The sequence below is a fragment of the Erpetoichthys calabaricus genome, chromosome 7 (assembly GCF_900747795.2).
Source record: "Erpetoichthys calabaricus chromosome 7, fErpCal1.3, whole genome shotgun sequence".
In the NCBI taxonomy this organism is placed as follows: domain Eukaryota; kingdom Metazoa; phylum Chordata; class Cladistia; order Polypteriformes; family Polypteridae; genus Erpetoichthys; species Erpetoichthys calabaricus.
This window is the reverse complement of record NC_041400.2, coordinates 24,331,816-24,348,803: the sequence shown is the minus strand read 5'-3', so window position 1 is coordinate 24,348,803 and position 16,988 is coordinate 24,331,816. Positions and strand designations below refer to the sequence as shown.

At 41.6% G+C, this 16,988-nt stretch overlaps 1 protein-coding gene across 1 annotated transcript in view; it reads left to right on the top strand.

The window, feature by feature from the left end:
- The first annotated feature begins 1,135 nt into the window (after positions 1 to 1,135).
- The window catches only part of LOC114654420 (E3 ubiquitin-protein ligase UHRF2-like), a 176,585-nt gene continuing 160,732 nt past the window's right edge, over positions 1,136 to 16,988 (top strand). The window contains exon 1 of the mRNA XM_028804976.2: positions 1,136 to 1,467. Within this exon, the coding sequence (XP_028660809.1) occupies positions 1,315 to 1,467 (153 nt within the window). The 5' untranslated portion in view covers positions 1,136 to 1,314. The remainder of the gene's footprint in view (positions 1,468 to 16,988) is intronic.

The following is a 16,988-nucleotide window of genomic DNA, read 5'->3' as shown; positions in this document are numbered from 1 at the left end:
CCTGTCAGCGTCTCTTCGCCGTTCCTTTTTTTTCCAACTCTGGGCTCCTTGTGTTGTTGTGACCTACGCACGCCTCATTTCTTGTCTGCCAGCTTTGCTTGGTCCTTTCATGCGGCTTCCCTCTCTCGCTGGACCCACAACCGGCGTCTCCTTGTGGAGCTGTCTCTTCCTCACTGGAAGTGTTGCCGTTCTTGTGCCTCACGTCGTGCCAACCACGTACCCTTGTCTGCCTGCGAGCCTCTGTGCTCTGTCGAAATGTCTTGGCAGCGTTTTCTGTGGACTGTCCCCTCTGCTGCCCAGGAGTTTAAATCTCCTTCAGTCCCTGCTGTTGTCAGTCCTGGACAATCAGTTTAATCAAATGCACATCTAAATTTCCTGGGTTTAACAATTAATGAAAACACAAGTTAACAAAATGTATTGTAACCAACCATTAATGAGTACAGATCTGCTGATTAGAAACCAATATTGTCAAACATGCTAATTTCAGGTAAATACAGACATCCTCCAAGGAAGGAGCAGTTCTTTTATCACAACTGGGTATTGTTTGTATACTCAACCAGCCAGACTTCAAAGCGGTGACTCCTTTGCAAGACAGCAAATACCTACAGTACATCCTGCAGACAACCCTTGCACAATCAGTAACTGGATTATCCAGGAAATCCAAAAACAAGGTCCCCTTCTGACAGGTGTGCTAAGTTATCCAAACGTATATACATTTTAAAAAATAATTGATTGGAGTAGTTGTCTTCTTGTCATTTGCGTATGACAAAAAAAACCGTCACGTTACGCTAACTCAAACACGTTCTTGGAGCTGTGTTATCAAGTTCCTTATACTGCATCGCTTAGGAAATATAAAATTCATACAATATGTCTAAAATAGACCATCACTATAGGAAAATTTAATTACTTACTTATTTCAAAGACAGTGCCAAAAACGTAAACACCGCTCGCTTTTTCCGTGTTGGAAAACTTGTCCACTTGGGCGGGAAAAAAAAGTACCTGACATCACAGGCACGCGCGTGGCAAGTCTAAGAAAAAGCGGCCTGTGCCTTTAAAAAGCGAAAGTGTGCGCAGCGTCTCTTCGCGAGATTTAGCTTGGCGCCGTGACCCCCATGTGAGAGCACTTCGCGGCAGTAAACACACTCCCCTGCAGATCCGCTCTGGCATGGATCTCTGAACATTTTTCCGATTTTTTTTTTTTTTTTTACTTTTTCATTGTCCCCCTCCTCCTTTTAGTTTTCAGTGTTCATTTTCGGAGGGGGTTGTTTTGGTTTCCGCATTGGTAACAGTTTGCACGACAACGGGAAGCCAGCCATGTGGATTCAGGTTCGGACCATAGACGGCAAGGAGACCCGAACCATAGACGATCTTTCCAGGCTAACCAAAATCGAGAGCTTACGACTGAAAATCCAGGAGAATTTCAATGTCAGGCCAGAACAGCAGCGCTTGTTTTATAGGGGGAAGCAGGTAAGCGATGCGATTTTTTTTTTTTTTTTTTTTTTTTGCGGGAGGGGCGGTGCGTCTGCGGAATGAACTCTATGGAAGTAGCCGTGCAAGGGTCTCGTCTTCCTGCTTTCATTTCATACAGAATTGCTGAGCCTCTCCCCCCCAAGTGCAAGGCGGCGCTGCCCGCGAAATGTGTCCAGCGTCAGGGACAGGGTGGCACGGCACCAACCATAATGGAGACTGGGCTCATGTCTGCCTCGTTAGTTTGTTGGGGGCGGAGGGGGGCGGGTGCCACCGAATTGTTTACCGATCGTGAACTGCTCACTATTTCCAGTGATACTGACTACGCAGCGCTGAGGGTCTCTGGCAGATACATTCGAAGTGCTTACTTTAATGCAGAAGCCGTCTGTCACTTGTTTAAAAAAAGGGCCCCAATTCGGAGGAACTGGCAACATTTTGTGATGTGGAAGGGCACATGGAATATACAGAGATTAGAGGTGGTATTGTAATGTTACTTCTCCTAGGCCTAGATGTTGTGTTGGGTAAAGTTCTTGACAGCGGCGGCCCGCGCGCGGAGGGGGCGTCACTATTGACTGTCAAACTGTCAGGCTGGCAGACCCCCATTTGTGACAGTGGATGCGCGAACACTCCTTTTCCGGCCCCAGTCTGGCTTCTCATTGCGCCCTCTGATCCGGAAGGATGTATGGCTGCACGTGTGTCGCTTGTCGTCTGAAGAGTTGGGGCGGGGGAATCATTGTTTACAAAACAAAAGTGACGCAGCGGGCACCGGGAGTCTCATCTACAGGGTGGTAGACCAATTCCACCTCGGCCAGGAAGCATCCTTCAAATAACAGCACATTAGCATCTATGCCTTTAAGGCAGGGGGTTTTAAACTTTTTAATCTGAGGATCCAAATAAGAAAATCGATGTCACATTGATGCAATAATTTATTACCATAAAGACATCTGAGCCATACAGATAGACAAGTTAACAGTGACCATAGTATAAAAGACAGTAAACGTTTTTGTTTCTGTTCAAGAATTTATCTCGCATGAATATTACTAAAAGAGAAAAGTAGACAACAAACAGATTGTTAATAAAAACAATAACTATCAAGATGCCAGTGGTATAGCCATTCCAATCCAAAAGCTTAGTTCAAGCTTTTGTAAATTTAAATAAATTCTTGGAGTGCAGCATGAGGAAGTGATGATTTTTGAAAGGGCAGTATGAACGGTCTCTTGACTTCCAGAGTAAGGAATAAAGTGGTGGAAAAAACTGAGTTTATTTACCTAGTTTTAAATAATAATTTTTGTTGGTCATCAGTCAGTCATCTTCCAACCCACTATATCCAAATACAGGGTCATGGGGGTGTGCTGGAGCCAATCCCAGCTAGCACAGGGTGCAAGACGGGAACAAATCCCCTGGCAGGGCACACACTAGGGACCAATCGCCAGTGCACCTAAACTGCATGTCTTTGGACTGTGAGATGAAACTGGAGCACCTGGAGGAAACCCACACAGATACGGGGAGAATATGCAAACTCCATGCAGGGAGGACCTGGGAAGCAAACCCAGTTCTCCTAACTGCGAGGCAGCAGCGCCACCGTGCCACCCTAATATTTTTTGTGTTGATAAGAATTACTTATGAATGCATTGAAATCACTTCAGGTTTTTTTTTTTTTTTTTTTTGTCCAGCACCTCCTGACTTACCGGTATGGGAAGGCCCTAGCTTATAATACCCTGTTTGACTCCTCTTGTTGTCTAGTTATGCAAGACTTCAAGCTTTCTGGGGTTTCTATCATACACCCAAAACACCCTTATTTTTGGACCATGTTTTGTGCAGGAAATCGCTTCCTTTTGATGAAGAGTAAACCAATAGGACCTGAAATTGTTCATGCCACATCAGCTGATCCCAGGGTTTACTCCGTAATGGGATACAAGAGGTCAAAGTTGCATATTTTCACAAAATTAAAAAAAAAATGGGAATTTGTAATATACGCATGTGCAGTGTTGTTTTGTGCTATTTCAAGGTTGCTGATCACAATATTTTATTTATAATATAATACAAATTTATTATTTATTATATGTTTTTAATATATTTTTTTTTAAACCGGTAGTCCAAGCTCTCCAAGAACTTCAATAAGAATGTTAAAAAGACAAGTTTCAAACATAAACATGTGGGATATGATTTTAGACTATTTCGAGGTCATCAAGTACAATGTTATTTTCAACCCTTTTTTAAGGATCTAGCCCTCTATGGACCCCTATAATAGGGTAAAAAATGTAAAATTTAAATTACAAGCAAGAACGTTTAGAATTTAAACTGAGGCACAAATCACATTTTTATATTTCATGTGTCTGACACATCTGTTCTTGCTTATTATGTATTTCAACCTCATGAAGTAAATCATTGTATTTCTTATGATCACCTCGAGTTAGGGTACCCTACAATAATTCACTTTTTTAAGTCAAAATTTTTAAATGAGCTCCTTTTATTTTTTGAATGTGTTTACAAGTACTCCAACAATCTAATAAGATTAGTAAAAAGTAGTTTATATATTTTCAGGCACATTCACCTATCTGTTTATGCAGGCAATAGAATAAATCGCACTCCTGTCTATGAAAGAGAAAGGAAGTTTAAGAAGTATGTAGTGATCAATGACAGGGCCGGGGGAACACAGAGAATACAAAGCATTTAATGTGCTACTTTAGTTACTAGAGTTTCTCAAAACCGATCATAAGTTAAACATTGATTTTAAGATGACGTTTACGACCTTCTACCTTAATGACAAAATAAACTACAAGATTAAAGTGGAAATTTCATGATTAAAGTCTACATTTCAACCATTTTATTACTTCACTGTTTCCCTAATTGTTTTTTCTTTTCTGTGTGCCATAATACGCTTCCGTATGGCACTCTGACGGCAGGCTATGACTTGCCTTTTCACCTCAACTTTGACATCTGACCACTTTTTTTTTTTTTATTTATTTATTTCGGGCACAATGTGACTTCCAGAACTTGAACTTTCAAGTGTCTCCACAACACTGTATCACTTCATCACTTTCCTTTTGTTCCTTATACCACTGCTTAAGCCAACAAATAGTAAATTTTTCCTTGCCTCCACTTTGCATTCGCTGATGTTTTTTTTTTCTCCTGTGCTTTTGCCATTGTCTTTTCACAAAACGCTGAATGTAAAGAGCTATTTATATTGATTTTCATATTCAAGGGGGCGTATATCTGGGAGGATTAGAGGTGGGGTGGCAGACGCATGTTTGTGGATTACATTTTATGTTGACCGGGATTTATGGAGCGGAAGTGTGGGGAAGTTGGCTTACACATGTTTTTGTGTAATTTTTTGATTTTTTTTCTGCATACGCACATTTCCACTTTCGTCCATATCCCATGTTTTAGTGTGAATTCTATGGTTGGCGTTGTACATGAAGCCACTGGTGTCCACGGCACTAAAACTGTTTTTAGTATATAACCGCTTTTTTCTAAATTTTAACCAGTCACATCTGTATTTGTTAATGATCTGCTCTGTAAGATGAGGCGCACTACTTGTGTACTGGACCCCATCCCCACCACACTTCTTAAGTTCTGCCTTCATGCCACAATTCTTACTGTTGCGACAATAATAAATACATGCCTTGACCCTGGCTTTGTGCAAATCACTTTTAAAATCGCTTCTGTAATCCCAGTGTTAAAAAAAGTTAGGTCTTGATGCTGACAATCTTAAAAATTTTCGGTCTATTTCTCACTTACGTTTTCTGTCAAAAGTTGTTGAGCGTGTTGTAGTCTTCCAACTCACCAATTTCTTAACTTCTAATAATTTGATGGAACTCTTTCAGTCTGGCTTGAGGGCACAACACAGCTGTGAAACTACTCTGCTTCAGGTAACCAATTATTTGCTTATAGCAGCAGACTCTGGACAAACCAGCATATTAATTGTGTTAGATCTTAGTGCAGCATTTGACATTGTCAGACATGACATTTTATTGTCCAAAATGGAGAACATTCTGGGTATATCTGGCACTGCCCTCCAGTAGTTTAAGTCTTATCTGACTGACAGGCAAGAAGAGTTTGCTAGTCTTCGCAACAGCAGATCCAGCTCAGCGCCAGTCACACAAGGGGTTAATCAGGGTTCTGTCCTTGGCCCTTTGCTCGTCTATATGCTTCCCCTTGGCCATATCATTCGTAGCTTTGGACTTAGTTATTATTTTTATGCAGATGATGCTCAACTCTATTTCAGTGTTAAAAGTGAAACTTCATCAGAGCTTTCATGAAGTCACAACTTGCCTCAGTGAAATTAAAACCTGGATGGAGCAGAACTCTTTAAAATTAAATTACTACAAAATTGAACTCCTGCAAGTTGGCACTAGAGCACAACTTAAGAAAATGAGCTCCTTCTCAGTAACTCTTGACGGTGATCTCATCAGACCTTCTTCTAATGCAAGGAATCTTCTTGTCATTTTTGATTCCTCCCTTTCTTATTCTGCCCCCATAAAACACATTAAGAAACTTTACTACTTTCACCTCTGTAACATATCCCTTCTTTGTGCATTACCCTCATTTTCAAATGCTGAGAAACCTGTACATTCTTTTATCACATCCCGATGCGATTGTTGTAACTCCTTACTGGCAGGTGCCACTTCTAATCTTGTATTATTTCCAGTTGATTCAAAACTCTGATGCAAGAGTCGTAACATGGACCAGCAACAGCGAGCACATAATACAACAACAACAACAACAACATTTATTTATATAGCACATTTTCATACAAAAAGTAGCTCAAAGTGCTTTACATAATGAAGAAAAGAAGAATAAAAGACAAATAAGAAATTAAAATAAGACAACCTTAGTTAACATAAAAAGGAGTAAGGTCCGATGGCCAGGGTGGACAGAAAAAACAAAAAAAAAACTCCAGAAGGCTGGAGAAAAAAATAAAATCTGTAGGGGTTCCAGGCCACGAGACCGCCCAGTCCCCTTTGGGCATTCTACCTAACATAAATGAAATAGTCCTCTTTGTAGTTATTGTTCGCACGGAGTCACTTGATGCTGATGGTTATACAGACTTCTGGCTTTTAATCCATCCATCATTGTTGGAACATCATGGTGCTTTGGGTAGATGGTGGTGGCACAAGCCACCACCAATAGGACACCGGAAAAGGAAACAGAAGAGAGAGTAGGGGTTAGTACAAATTTTGAATGAATAGTTATTATAATGAATTGGATATACAGAGTGTCAGGATTAAATTACAGTGAAGTTATGAGAAGGCCATGTTAAAGTAATGTGTTTTCAGTAGTTTTTTAAAGTGCTCCACTGTATTAGCCTGGCGAATTCCTACTGGCAGGCTATTCCAGATTTTAGGTGCATAACAGCAGAAGGCCGCCTCACCACTTCTTTTAAGTTTTGCTCTTGGAATTTGGAATACCCATCCTGCTTTGCCTCCACAGGCTCCCTGTGTCTTATAGGATTGAATATAAAATTCTATTATTAACCTACACAGCTTTAAATGGCCTTGCACCGGACTGTATCAATGATTTTCTCCATCACTATGCTCCTGTTCACTCACTAAGGTCCTCTGATTCTGGCAATCTTGTTGTGCCCCACGCTTACCTGCACTCTGTGGGTGACAGGGCCTTTAGTTGTATGGAGCCCAGACTTTGGAATGACCACTCTAAATTAATTAGATCAGCCGATTCTATTCATTCTTTTAATCCATCCTCTTCCGCTTATCCGAGGTCGGGTCGCGGGGGCAGCAGCTTGAGCAGAGATGCCCAGACTTCCCTCTCCCCGGCCACTTCTTCTAGCTCTTCCGGGAGAAACCCAAGGCGTTCCCAGGCCAGCCGAGAGACATAGTCCCTCCAGCGTGTCCTGGGTCTTCCCCGGGGCCTCCTTCCAGTTAGACGTGCCCGGAACACCTCACCAGGGAGGCATCCTGATCAGATGCCCGAGCCACCTCATCTGACTCCTCTCGATGCAGAGGAGCAGTGGCTCTACTCTGAGCCCCTCCCGGATGACTGAGCTTCTCACCATATCTTTCATTCTTTTAAAAACAACTTAAAACGCATCTGTTTAGGAAGGCTTTTAACTTAACCTGACATTCTGCCTCCTCTTTCAGTCTTCCTCTCTGTCCAGATGCTCAGAATAATTAGTGTTTATGTTATATCACAAATAATGTTATTTGCTAGGCTTTTAGTATTTAATTTAGTATTTTACTCTGGTTTATTGTCTTATTGTATTTAAAGCTTTTGTACATTCTGTATCTCTGTTTTAGTGTTCTATTCAGGAAACATTTGAATCCAATATTACATACACCTGCTGTTTCTTTAGGAGGCGTTGTGAAGCTTCTTGAGTATGTGAAAGGTGTCAGGTCAGGTTGGAGAGCATGCACTGGTACAGCGTGTTGCCGGACCCACCACATGACAAAACAGCTCGGGATCCTGGTTAGCAACCCCCCAGGCAGACATGTGGTCCACTCCCACCCTCCAGAAATGACCTTTTATGTGCCATAGCCAGATGTTTGTGGGCGTCCCCTTGGCCTGGTCGAGCCGCTTGGGTCCTCAACAATGAGGGCCCTACGAGCCAGATCATCCTTGGGGAATCGTGCCACATGGCCATAGTGTGGTAACTGATGCTCCCTCACAATGCAGGTAATGTGTCTCATTCGGGAGTCCATGAGCAACCGCTTGTTCAACACAAAGTCAATTCTGTGGTACCCAAGGATTCTCAGAAGAGACACGATACCAAAGAGGTACCTGGAGAAAGCATAAGATAGGGTGCCCCGAGAGGAGTTGTGGTGTTGTATAAGGAAGTTGGGAGTGACAGAGAAGTACGTAAGAGTTGTACAGGATATGTACGAGGGAAGTGTGACAGTGGTGAGGTCTGCAGTAGGAGTGACAGAGGTGGAATTACATCTGGGATCGGCTCTGAGCCCTTTCTTATTTGCAGTGGTGATGGACAGGTTGATGGATGAGTTTAGACAAACGTCCCCTTGGACTGTGATGTTTGCTGATGACATTGAGATCTGTAGCGAGAGCAAGGAGCAGGTTGAGGAGACCCTGGAGAGGTGGAGATATGCTCTAAAGAGGAAAGGAATGACTGTCAGTAGGAACAAGACAGAATACATGTGTGTAAATGAGAGGGAGGTTTGTGGAATGGTGAGGATGCAGGGAGTAGAGTTGGCTAAGGTGGATGAGTGTCAGGAGTAATTTGTGACAGACGGTTATCAGCAAGAGTGAAAAAGGGAAGGTGTACATGACGGTAGTGAGACCAGCTTTGTTACATATGTGAGTTGGAGACAGTGGCACTGACCATAAAAAAGGAGACAGAGCTGGAGGTGGCAGAGTTAGGCCGGGTTTATACTTCATGCGACGCGATGCTCCTGCTACGCAAGCGTTTTACTGTTTATCCTTGCAAGCGTAGTTTCCGGATATCTGGAGGAATCCACCAGGTGGCAGTGCGAGATGATATCACGGTGAGAACAGGTTTGGCTTCGCTGCATTATATTCTGATAACACCTTACTGCAATATCTCTGAAAAGGATGTTTAATGATTAAATTCATCAATCCAGGGATTTGCCCATTCCAGCAAGCATTGGGCACGAGGCAGAAACAATCCCTGGATGTGGCCTCTGCTCATTGCAAGATGAATAAAAGCACTTGTATACACTGGTGTAATTTTATTGTCACCAAATCTGCATATCTTTGGAAGGAAACCAGAGCACACTGTGGAAACCTATTAGGAAAACATGCAAACTCCAGGCAGAGAATACCAGCGACATGACTCCCTGCGAGACAGCAATGCTTCTGCTCTGCCACCGTGTCACCCCCATGTGTGTAATCATTAACAGCATCCATCCATCCATTATCCAACCCGCTGAATCCGAATACAGGGTCACGGGGGTCTGCTGGAGCCAATCCCAGCCAACACAGGGCACAAGGCAGGGAACCAATCCTGGGCAGGGTGCCAACCCACCGCAGGACACACACAAACACACCCACACACCAAGCACACACTAGGGCCAATTTAGAATCGCCAATCCACCTAACCTGCATGTCTTTGGACTGTGGGAGGAAACCAGAGCGCCCGGAGGAAACCCACGCAGACACGGGGAGAACATGCAAACTCCACGCAGGGAGGACCCGGGAAGCGAACCCAGGTCCCCAGGTCTCCCAACTGCGAGGCAGCAGCGCTACCCACTGCGCCACCGTGCCGCCCCCATTAACAGCATTCATTATTTAAATTAAATTAACAATGTATCTGTAAAATGTAACATACATACTTTAATGCATTTCATCATGAAAGTGATATCAAGTATAAATCTTAGGATTCTAAATGTGCAGAGTTGGAATATCATACATTTAATGTGTTGTGTGTGGCAATCTATTGCTGTTTGCCACTGCTGTCAGGTCTGGAGAAAGCCCTAGAAAAAAAAAGACGGCACATAAGACGGTATGTGAGACTTTAAAATGTACCGTGCCATTACGATCTGGAATATGCAACGCTTGAATATAAAAGCGCCATGAATGCATTTGTATGTCGGCATTTTGCTTCACCACATCGAACTATTCATCAAACATCGAAGCGCGCACATCGATCTTGTAGTATCCGCAAAGTGGCTTTCTGTCACATGTAGATAGTAAGCAGAGAGTCTGACGTCACATTCCAACTTTTAGCACACTGTGCCAACCCCCCCCCCAACTTTTTGCTGGTACTGCAACTCGCACACATGTCGCGTTAATTTCTGAGGACCTGCTCAGAGGACACGTCAAACGAACGCTGGGAACGCGTGGCAGCCATGATGCAGGCGTGTACGCGTTCTGAGCGTGAAGTATAAACAAGCCCTTAAAGATGCTGTGATTTGCATTGGGTGTGACGAGGATGGACAGGATTAGAAATGAGTACATTAGAGGGTTGGGTCAGGTTGGACGGTTGGGAGACAAAGTCAGAGAGGCGAGATTGCGTTTGTTTGGACATGTGCAGAGGAGAGATGCTGAGTATATTGAGAGAAGGATGTTAAGGATAGAGCTGCCAGGAAAGAGGAAGAGAGGAAGGCCTAAGAGGAGGTTTATGGATGTGGTGAGAGAGGACATGAAGGTGGTGGGTGTGACAGAGCAAGATGTAGAGAATAGGAAGATACGGAACAAGATGATCCGCTGTGGCGACCCCTAACGGGAGCAGCCGAAAAAAGAAGTAGAAGAGAAGAGATGGGATGAACAAAAATGTATCTCTCCAAGTACAGTTTGGTCTTTGATATGTATATGTGTCTCCTACAAGAAAGCAATGTCAATCTTAACAGTACATGGATGAGGAAGCACTGGCGGGAAAAAGAGCAAAAGGCCATTTTGTCTCATTTCTGTGCCATTTAACTGAATTGAAAAGTTTAAATTGTATAGCCCTAAGTATTATGGAAATTTTACATGATGAAAGTTTTGAAAACCCTGACAATATGTTTTCCTCATTGTGCTCCTCAGTAATATGGTCAATAATGGTGAGGGTTATTCATATCAAAATTTGTCCTGTTGGTAGTGAACATAATATATATGCAAGCCTAAACAGTATCCTATCTTTACCGCCTAATTTCCTATGTTGATTTTTACTACTGCTTATAGGTGTAATTATTGTTTTTTTATAGAATTTTTAAAATTTTGTGAATCTTGGCCTGTTCACTAGCTGTTTGGATTTTGTATTATTTTCTTCTCCCAGTGCTGCTTTGGTTTTGTCAGAGAGGTTCATACTAAGTTAATTTGCCCTGTGTGAGTGGTCTGGAGGTCTTTTTATGGGGTTGGAATAATTAACAAAAATTACAGATTGTAGATAGTTGTACAGGTGTTGTCTGGTGGAGCAGGGGTGGTGGCAAAGAGGGAGGGCATATGATACTTATGTTATTTTTTTTTTGTTAAATTTAAACAAATAATTTAAATATATCTATTATAAAAGAAAATCTTGAGACAAGACTATTGCCAAGAGATTTTTTTCAAGTCCCGCCCTCCTCTCAACCATTTTTCAACCACGCTCACAGTCCTCTCATTCGTGTAATTGCATTTGTCATACACAGTTCCTGCGCTTACAGCTCTTAATAGTTTTTTACATTTTACTCACTTTAAGTTCCCAGTAAAAGAAGACTTATTATGTCCAAATCTTATTGAAGAATTTTATCCCGAAGGGTTATCAACAGAAGAAATGAGTACATGGGTAATCCTAGCACTGAGAAATGATGAAGTCAAATGAATTAACGTGAAAATTGTTGATTGGTTACATGGCAAATTGGTTAAATGCATATCAACAGACTATGCTGAAAAAGTTGGTGGTGATGGTTCAGAAGATGAAAACATCAACTTAAAATATCCCGTAGAATATCTACAACCGTTAACACTGTCCGGTCTGCTACTGTCCAAATTACTGTTGAAAGAAGAATGTATCATAATGTTATTGTGTAATTTATATATGAATGATGGGCTATGCAATAGGACAAGATTAGTTGTATTCAGAATTGGTCGAACAAGAAAGGTAATGTAGGACATCTTCCACTGATAACATTAGACACCAAAGGAGATCTTGATATGCCATTCGTATTAAAACATTTTCAGTTTCCCATTAGAATAGGTTTTGCTATGACAATTAACAAGTCACAGGAACAAACATTCGATAAAGTCGGTTTATTTATTAGAGAGAGAACAATATTCATTCACGGGCAGGTATACATTGCGTTGTCACGATGTAAGTCCAAACACGGAATCAAAATTCAATGCGATATTGATGAAAAGTTAATAAAAAATTATTTTTACTGAAGTTTTACAGGAAAAGTGTAAGTTTAAGAAGTATTTACGTGTTAATTTCAAAGCCAAACAGAAAACATATAGTGCAGCAAATTCCTCTAACGCAACATGAAACAATTTTCTTTCAATTTATTATGTTTTACTATGGTTAATTACTTGCTGTAATGTATAATAGTTTGTTATTTTTATGTGAATTGTAACATATGCATAATAAAACTATTTGTTTAAATTGTACATCAGCTTCCCCAAACATGAGTGGCAGGTCCGTGAAGTGGCACGTTTGTAGCGCCTGCCTGGGAGTTGGCGAGCGAAGAGTGCAGGGGCAGAGACCACTAGTTTTCCTTAAAAAGTCTTTTTTTTTTCTCCACATCTGTAAAATAAACTCTGGTATTTATTTTTCTTCTTGGCTTGGCAACTTTTTTGTGCAGATGTACCCATTTCTAAGAAACATTAAGACAATATGTTTTTGTATAATAAAAATAAATAATAATACTGAAATCTAGGGTCATATTGTAAACAAACACAGATATTTTGAAAAATATAGAAAATAACATTTCACCTTATCAGAATGGTGAAAAGGACTTTAGTCTTGTCAGTACTCTCAATTCATTTTCTTTTTCTAATTAAAATTACATTGTCAAAACATAATAAGCAATGCATGTACACATTAAAACTGCATTTCATAGATGTCCATGGTAGTTAGTGTTTCTGACCAAGAACCACTTTGCCTAATAAAAAGTGAACCATTTACCAGTCATTTGTTAGAGTAATTCTATGTTATGTTTACTAAATTTATTTTACTAAAAGTAGCTAGTTGAAAGATTTTAAAATTCTACTACAATTTTATTGGATTTGTGTTCCATGGCCTTGATTTTTCAGCCAGTTTTCCCAGTAACCCGCTCAACAATCAAGATCTCATCACAGGAGACATCTGACTGCACAGATGCAGCAGAAGTGCCAAACATCACTGGCAGTCAGGAATTAAGAGACTGCCACTGACAAAGGTGGGCAGTCTAAGCACGTCAATGTAAATTTGAAAGAGAGGCTTGCACAGTGACTGATACTGGTTGAACTGGATTGGGACCAAGTATGAAGATTTATGAAGTGAAAGACGGAAGGGCAGTTGCAGCATGAGAACAGGTGTGGAGCAGTTGGAAATGGCATTTAATGTTTTGATCAGGTGTCCTGGACATGGAAGAAGGGTGAGAGGTCTCCAAATACTCCACAAAAAGCTTCACTGGCAAGGCCAGGCCAGGCCAGGCCTTCCTTTGCCTACTTAAGGAAGTCCTCCACCCAGTGGGCTTAATCCCAGCTCCAGTGGCCTTCCTCAGGCTTTGCAGGCCCAGAAGGGATTTTGGCCTCAATAAAACATACTGTAAATGTCTCAAAATCAGGTCACAAGCCCCACAGTGACAAAGTGCCTGTAAACCTTCAACTTGAATGAACAGGGCAAACAAATAATTTATTTATAAACATTCTTTATTTTACAGAAATAAACTAAAAGGCAAAGCTCCTCAGAGCAAAAAACTGCACATAAAGAATTGCCTAAAAGACATCCTAACCAAACAAGTTCCAATACAAAAGCCAAAGGAGAAATTTAGTTTGAGCTTAAAATAAAACAAAAAATGCAGATAACCCAGAGGAAAAAACAATACTTGTAATAAGACTACAGACATCTATTATACTCAACTGCTGGGTCTCACTGCTGCTGGACTCTCATATCCAGAGGGATGACCCAGCAGTTGTGACAATCAGGAAATGGTAACACAATTAAGGGGCAGAATACAAATAACAAACAATAAGCGAAACTCACAAAATAACAAAAAGCAGTAATAGAGAGTCTATAAATGGGTAGCAGTTAAGTGCACTTATCCTCCATTTAAAATATGCAAAAATGAGTCCTGTGAACAGTACAAATGGCATATACATTAATTTCTCTCTCTCTCTTTGTAATATTCCAGAAAATTATGTTCTTGACCTTTTGCTGTATCAAGCTTTAGGATTTCTAGTTTGTCTCTAAATGCTTAAATTTAAAAGGACTTTGTTCTGCAACTTATATATCATCTAATATTCCAACTACAGCAGTGTTCTCCCAAGCGCTCCGCCCGGCTAATTTAGTTGAGCACCCGGCTGTCATCTTGCATGACATTGTGAGATGACAGCCACAGATCTACAGGCACAGGCAGATCTAATGATCTGCAGAGATGGCAAGGGACGAGTGGGCGGGTGGGCAAATACTTTAGAAGCAGGATCACAAGTGGCGAGGGGAGAGGTGCGGAGCGAGATATTGCCGACCACTCGATGCTGAGCAAGCTAATAGTGGGGACGAGGTGCAGCGGAGTTAACAAACAAAGAGGATGTGGAGGTGGGTGGGCGAGAGGAGGACTGATAAAATAAAAAAAAAAAGACACGTGGAACCAGCTTGCCAGATATCAGAAAAAGGGTGTCAGGAAGTGATGTCTCTGATCTCAGTGTCAGTGCAGTATGTGTAGCGTACAGCTGCTCTCTTCTTGTTCAGTACATAGCAAACCAATATATATATCTATATTACTAAACGACAGTTGTATAATTATATGCACGGATGCCAGACGCCGGATGCACCGAAGCGCATGCGCACTGCGCCTCAGTGCCCCAGAGTCAAACCCAGCGGCTTCTCAGAGTCAGTAGGTGGCGCCCAAACAACACAACCCGTAAACTAAACTTCAGGTCACAATACAACCGCCGCCCGAACGCGCACACCCCCGCATATAAAACCTTCGTTTAGTAATGTTTACCAAGGTTGTATAGATGCATGGATGCCAGACGCAACCCGTGCCAAAAGCACTCGCAGTCAAAACCCAGCGGCTTCCCAAAGTCAGTAAGTGGCGCCCAAACAACACAACACAACCTGTAAACTAAACTTGACATAAAGCGTGTACGCCAACAAGTTGCCATAGTGACATCTTTAAACATTGACATAGAATAACTAGACGCCTCATGACTAGCAGAATCGTACGTCAACGTCATATTGTGAGTGGCACTGCTGTGGAGTGAAGTAATGAATAATGTGCTGCTTGGGATTGTACAAACCGCTGTGCGCTCCAAACCAAATCCCGGGGGATTACATTTCATAGGTAAGGCTGAACAATTGTTTTGGTTATATTTGGCCATTAGAAAATCCCATTTTATAATCTTTACTTTAGCTAAGCCAGGCTAAGCTAGCAAAGCTATGCATTTATGTGCTCAAGTGAGCCTTAGTTTAAATAGCACTTTTGCCACTCACAATAAGGCTGACGTATCGTGTCTACTGGGAAACACAGTGAATGTGGCGTCTATCTATATATGTGTATGTATTTAAACCTGAGGTAGTGGTGACTACTGATAGTGCCAGCAGTCAGCTACTCCAAAGTGCCTGCGGTCAGGGGATCAATTATGATTCCTAACAGCAAACGACTTCTAGCTAACAACACACCCATAGAAAAACAAAAACGAGACTGCATGGATAAAAACAATGAACAAAGGCGCCTACAACGCGCTTCTGAAACACCAGAACCAAACGAGTCATGGCTCCAAAAAGAAACAGCTTTACTACAAATGTTTTTATTTCATTAAATGAAAACCTTCCCAGGACGCGCCATGATATTACATCCCTTCAAAGATTGGAGGGAATAGAAAGTAATTGCCATTCTTGCATTTGCGATTCTTTAGAGAATCGGGGGTTTACTGTTATTTACAGTGGGTACGGAAAGTATTCAGACCCCCTTCAATTTTTCACTCTTTGTTATATTGCAGCCATTTGCTAAAATCACTTAAATTAATTTTTTTCCTCATTAATGTACACACAGCACCCCATATTGACAGACAAAAAAAGAAATTTTGAAATTGTTGACCCTACATGCTGAAAATTTTTTCAGTATTCTGTGTGATGAAACTACAGACATCTCAGTTAAATATGTTTGCCAGGTCACTAAAGAGGTCAGAATTAGGTTTGTATCAACTCGCAATATGATTGATGGCAAAGCGGAGACTATAACCAACACACTGAGTGAGACTATGGACACTCTAGGCTTGAAAACTGCTAATCTGGTTGGACTAGGTTCAGAGGGAGCAGCTGTTATGATTGGGAAACAGAAAGGTGTGGCAAAACTGCTTAAAGATAAAATGTCTGGACTCTTGGTGGTTTACACAATGGTAGTTGACCAATTGGCCCTTGCAAGTGCCCAAGCAGCAGCTGCTGTACCTTATTTAACAAAACTGAACAACATCTTAAAGCAGCTGTTCTATTCCAAAATTTTTCAGTTAGGATGGCTGGTTTAACAGAAATCCAAAATATTCTGAACATTCACCAGATTAAGCTGAAAATGGCACTAGATGGCTGTCTCATGACTCTGCAGTACAGTCACTACGACAGTGTATGAAGAGTGTCATAGCTGTGCTGGAAAGAGAGGCCACTGAACGAAATGACATCACAGCTGAAGGATTAAGCAGATATATTAAAACATACAATTTTATTTCCTCTATGATGATGCTTTCAGATGTATTACCTTTTGTAGATGCCAGCCCCGGACACAGACAGAGAAACACCTCCATGTCTTCAAAAACACACATTTATTTACAAAGTTCACAGCACACAGTGCCCCTGCACCAATCACCCTCTTGAGTCCTTCAACAAGTCCTTTACCGCCTCCACTCCTCTCTGCCGAGCTCTGTCCTCTTCCTCCCAATTGCAGCCCGAAGTGGTTACTGTCGGCCTCTTTTATAGCTCACCCGGAAGTGCTGCA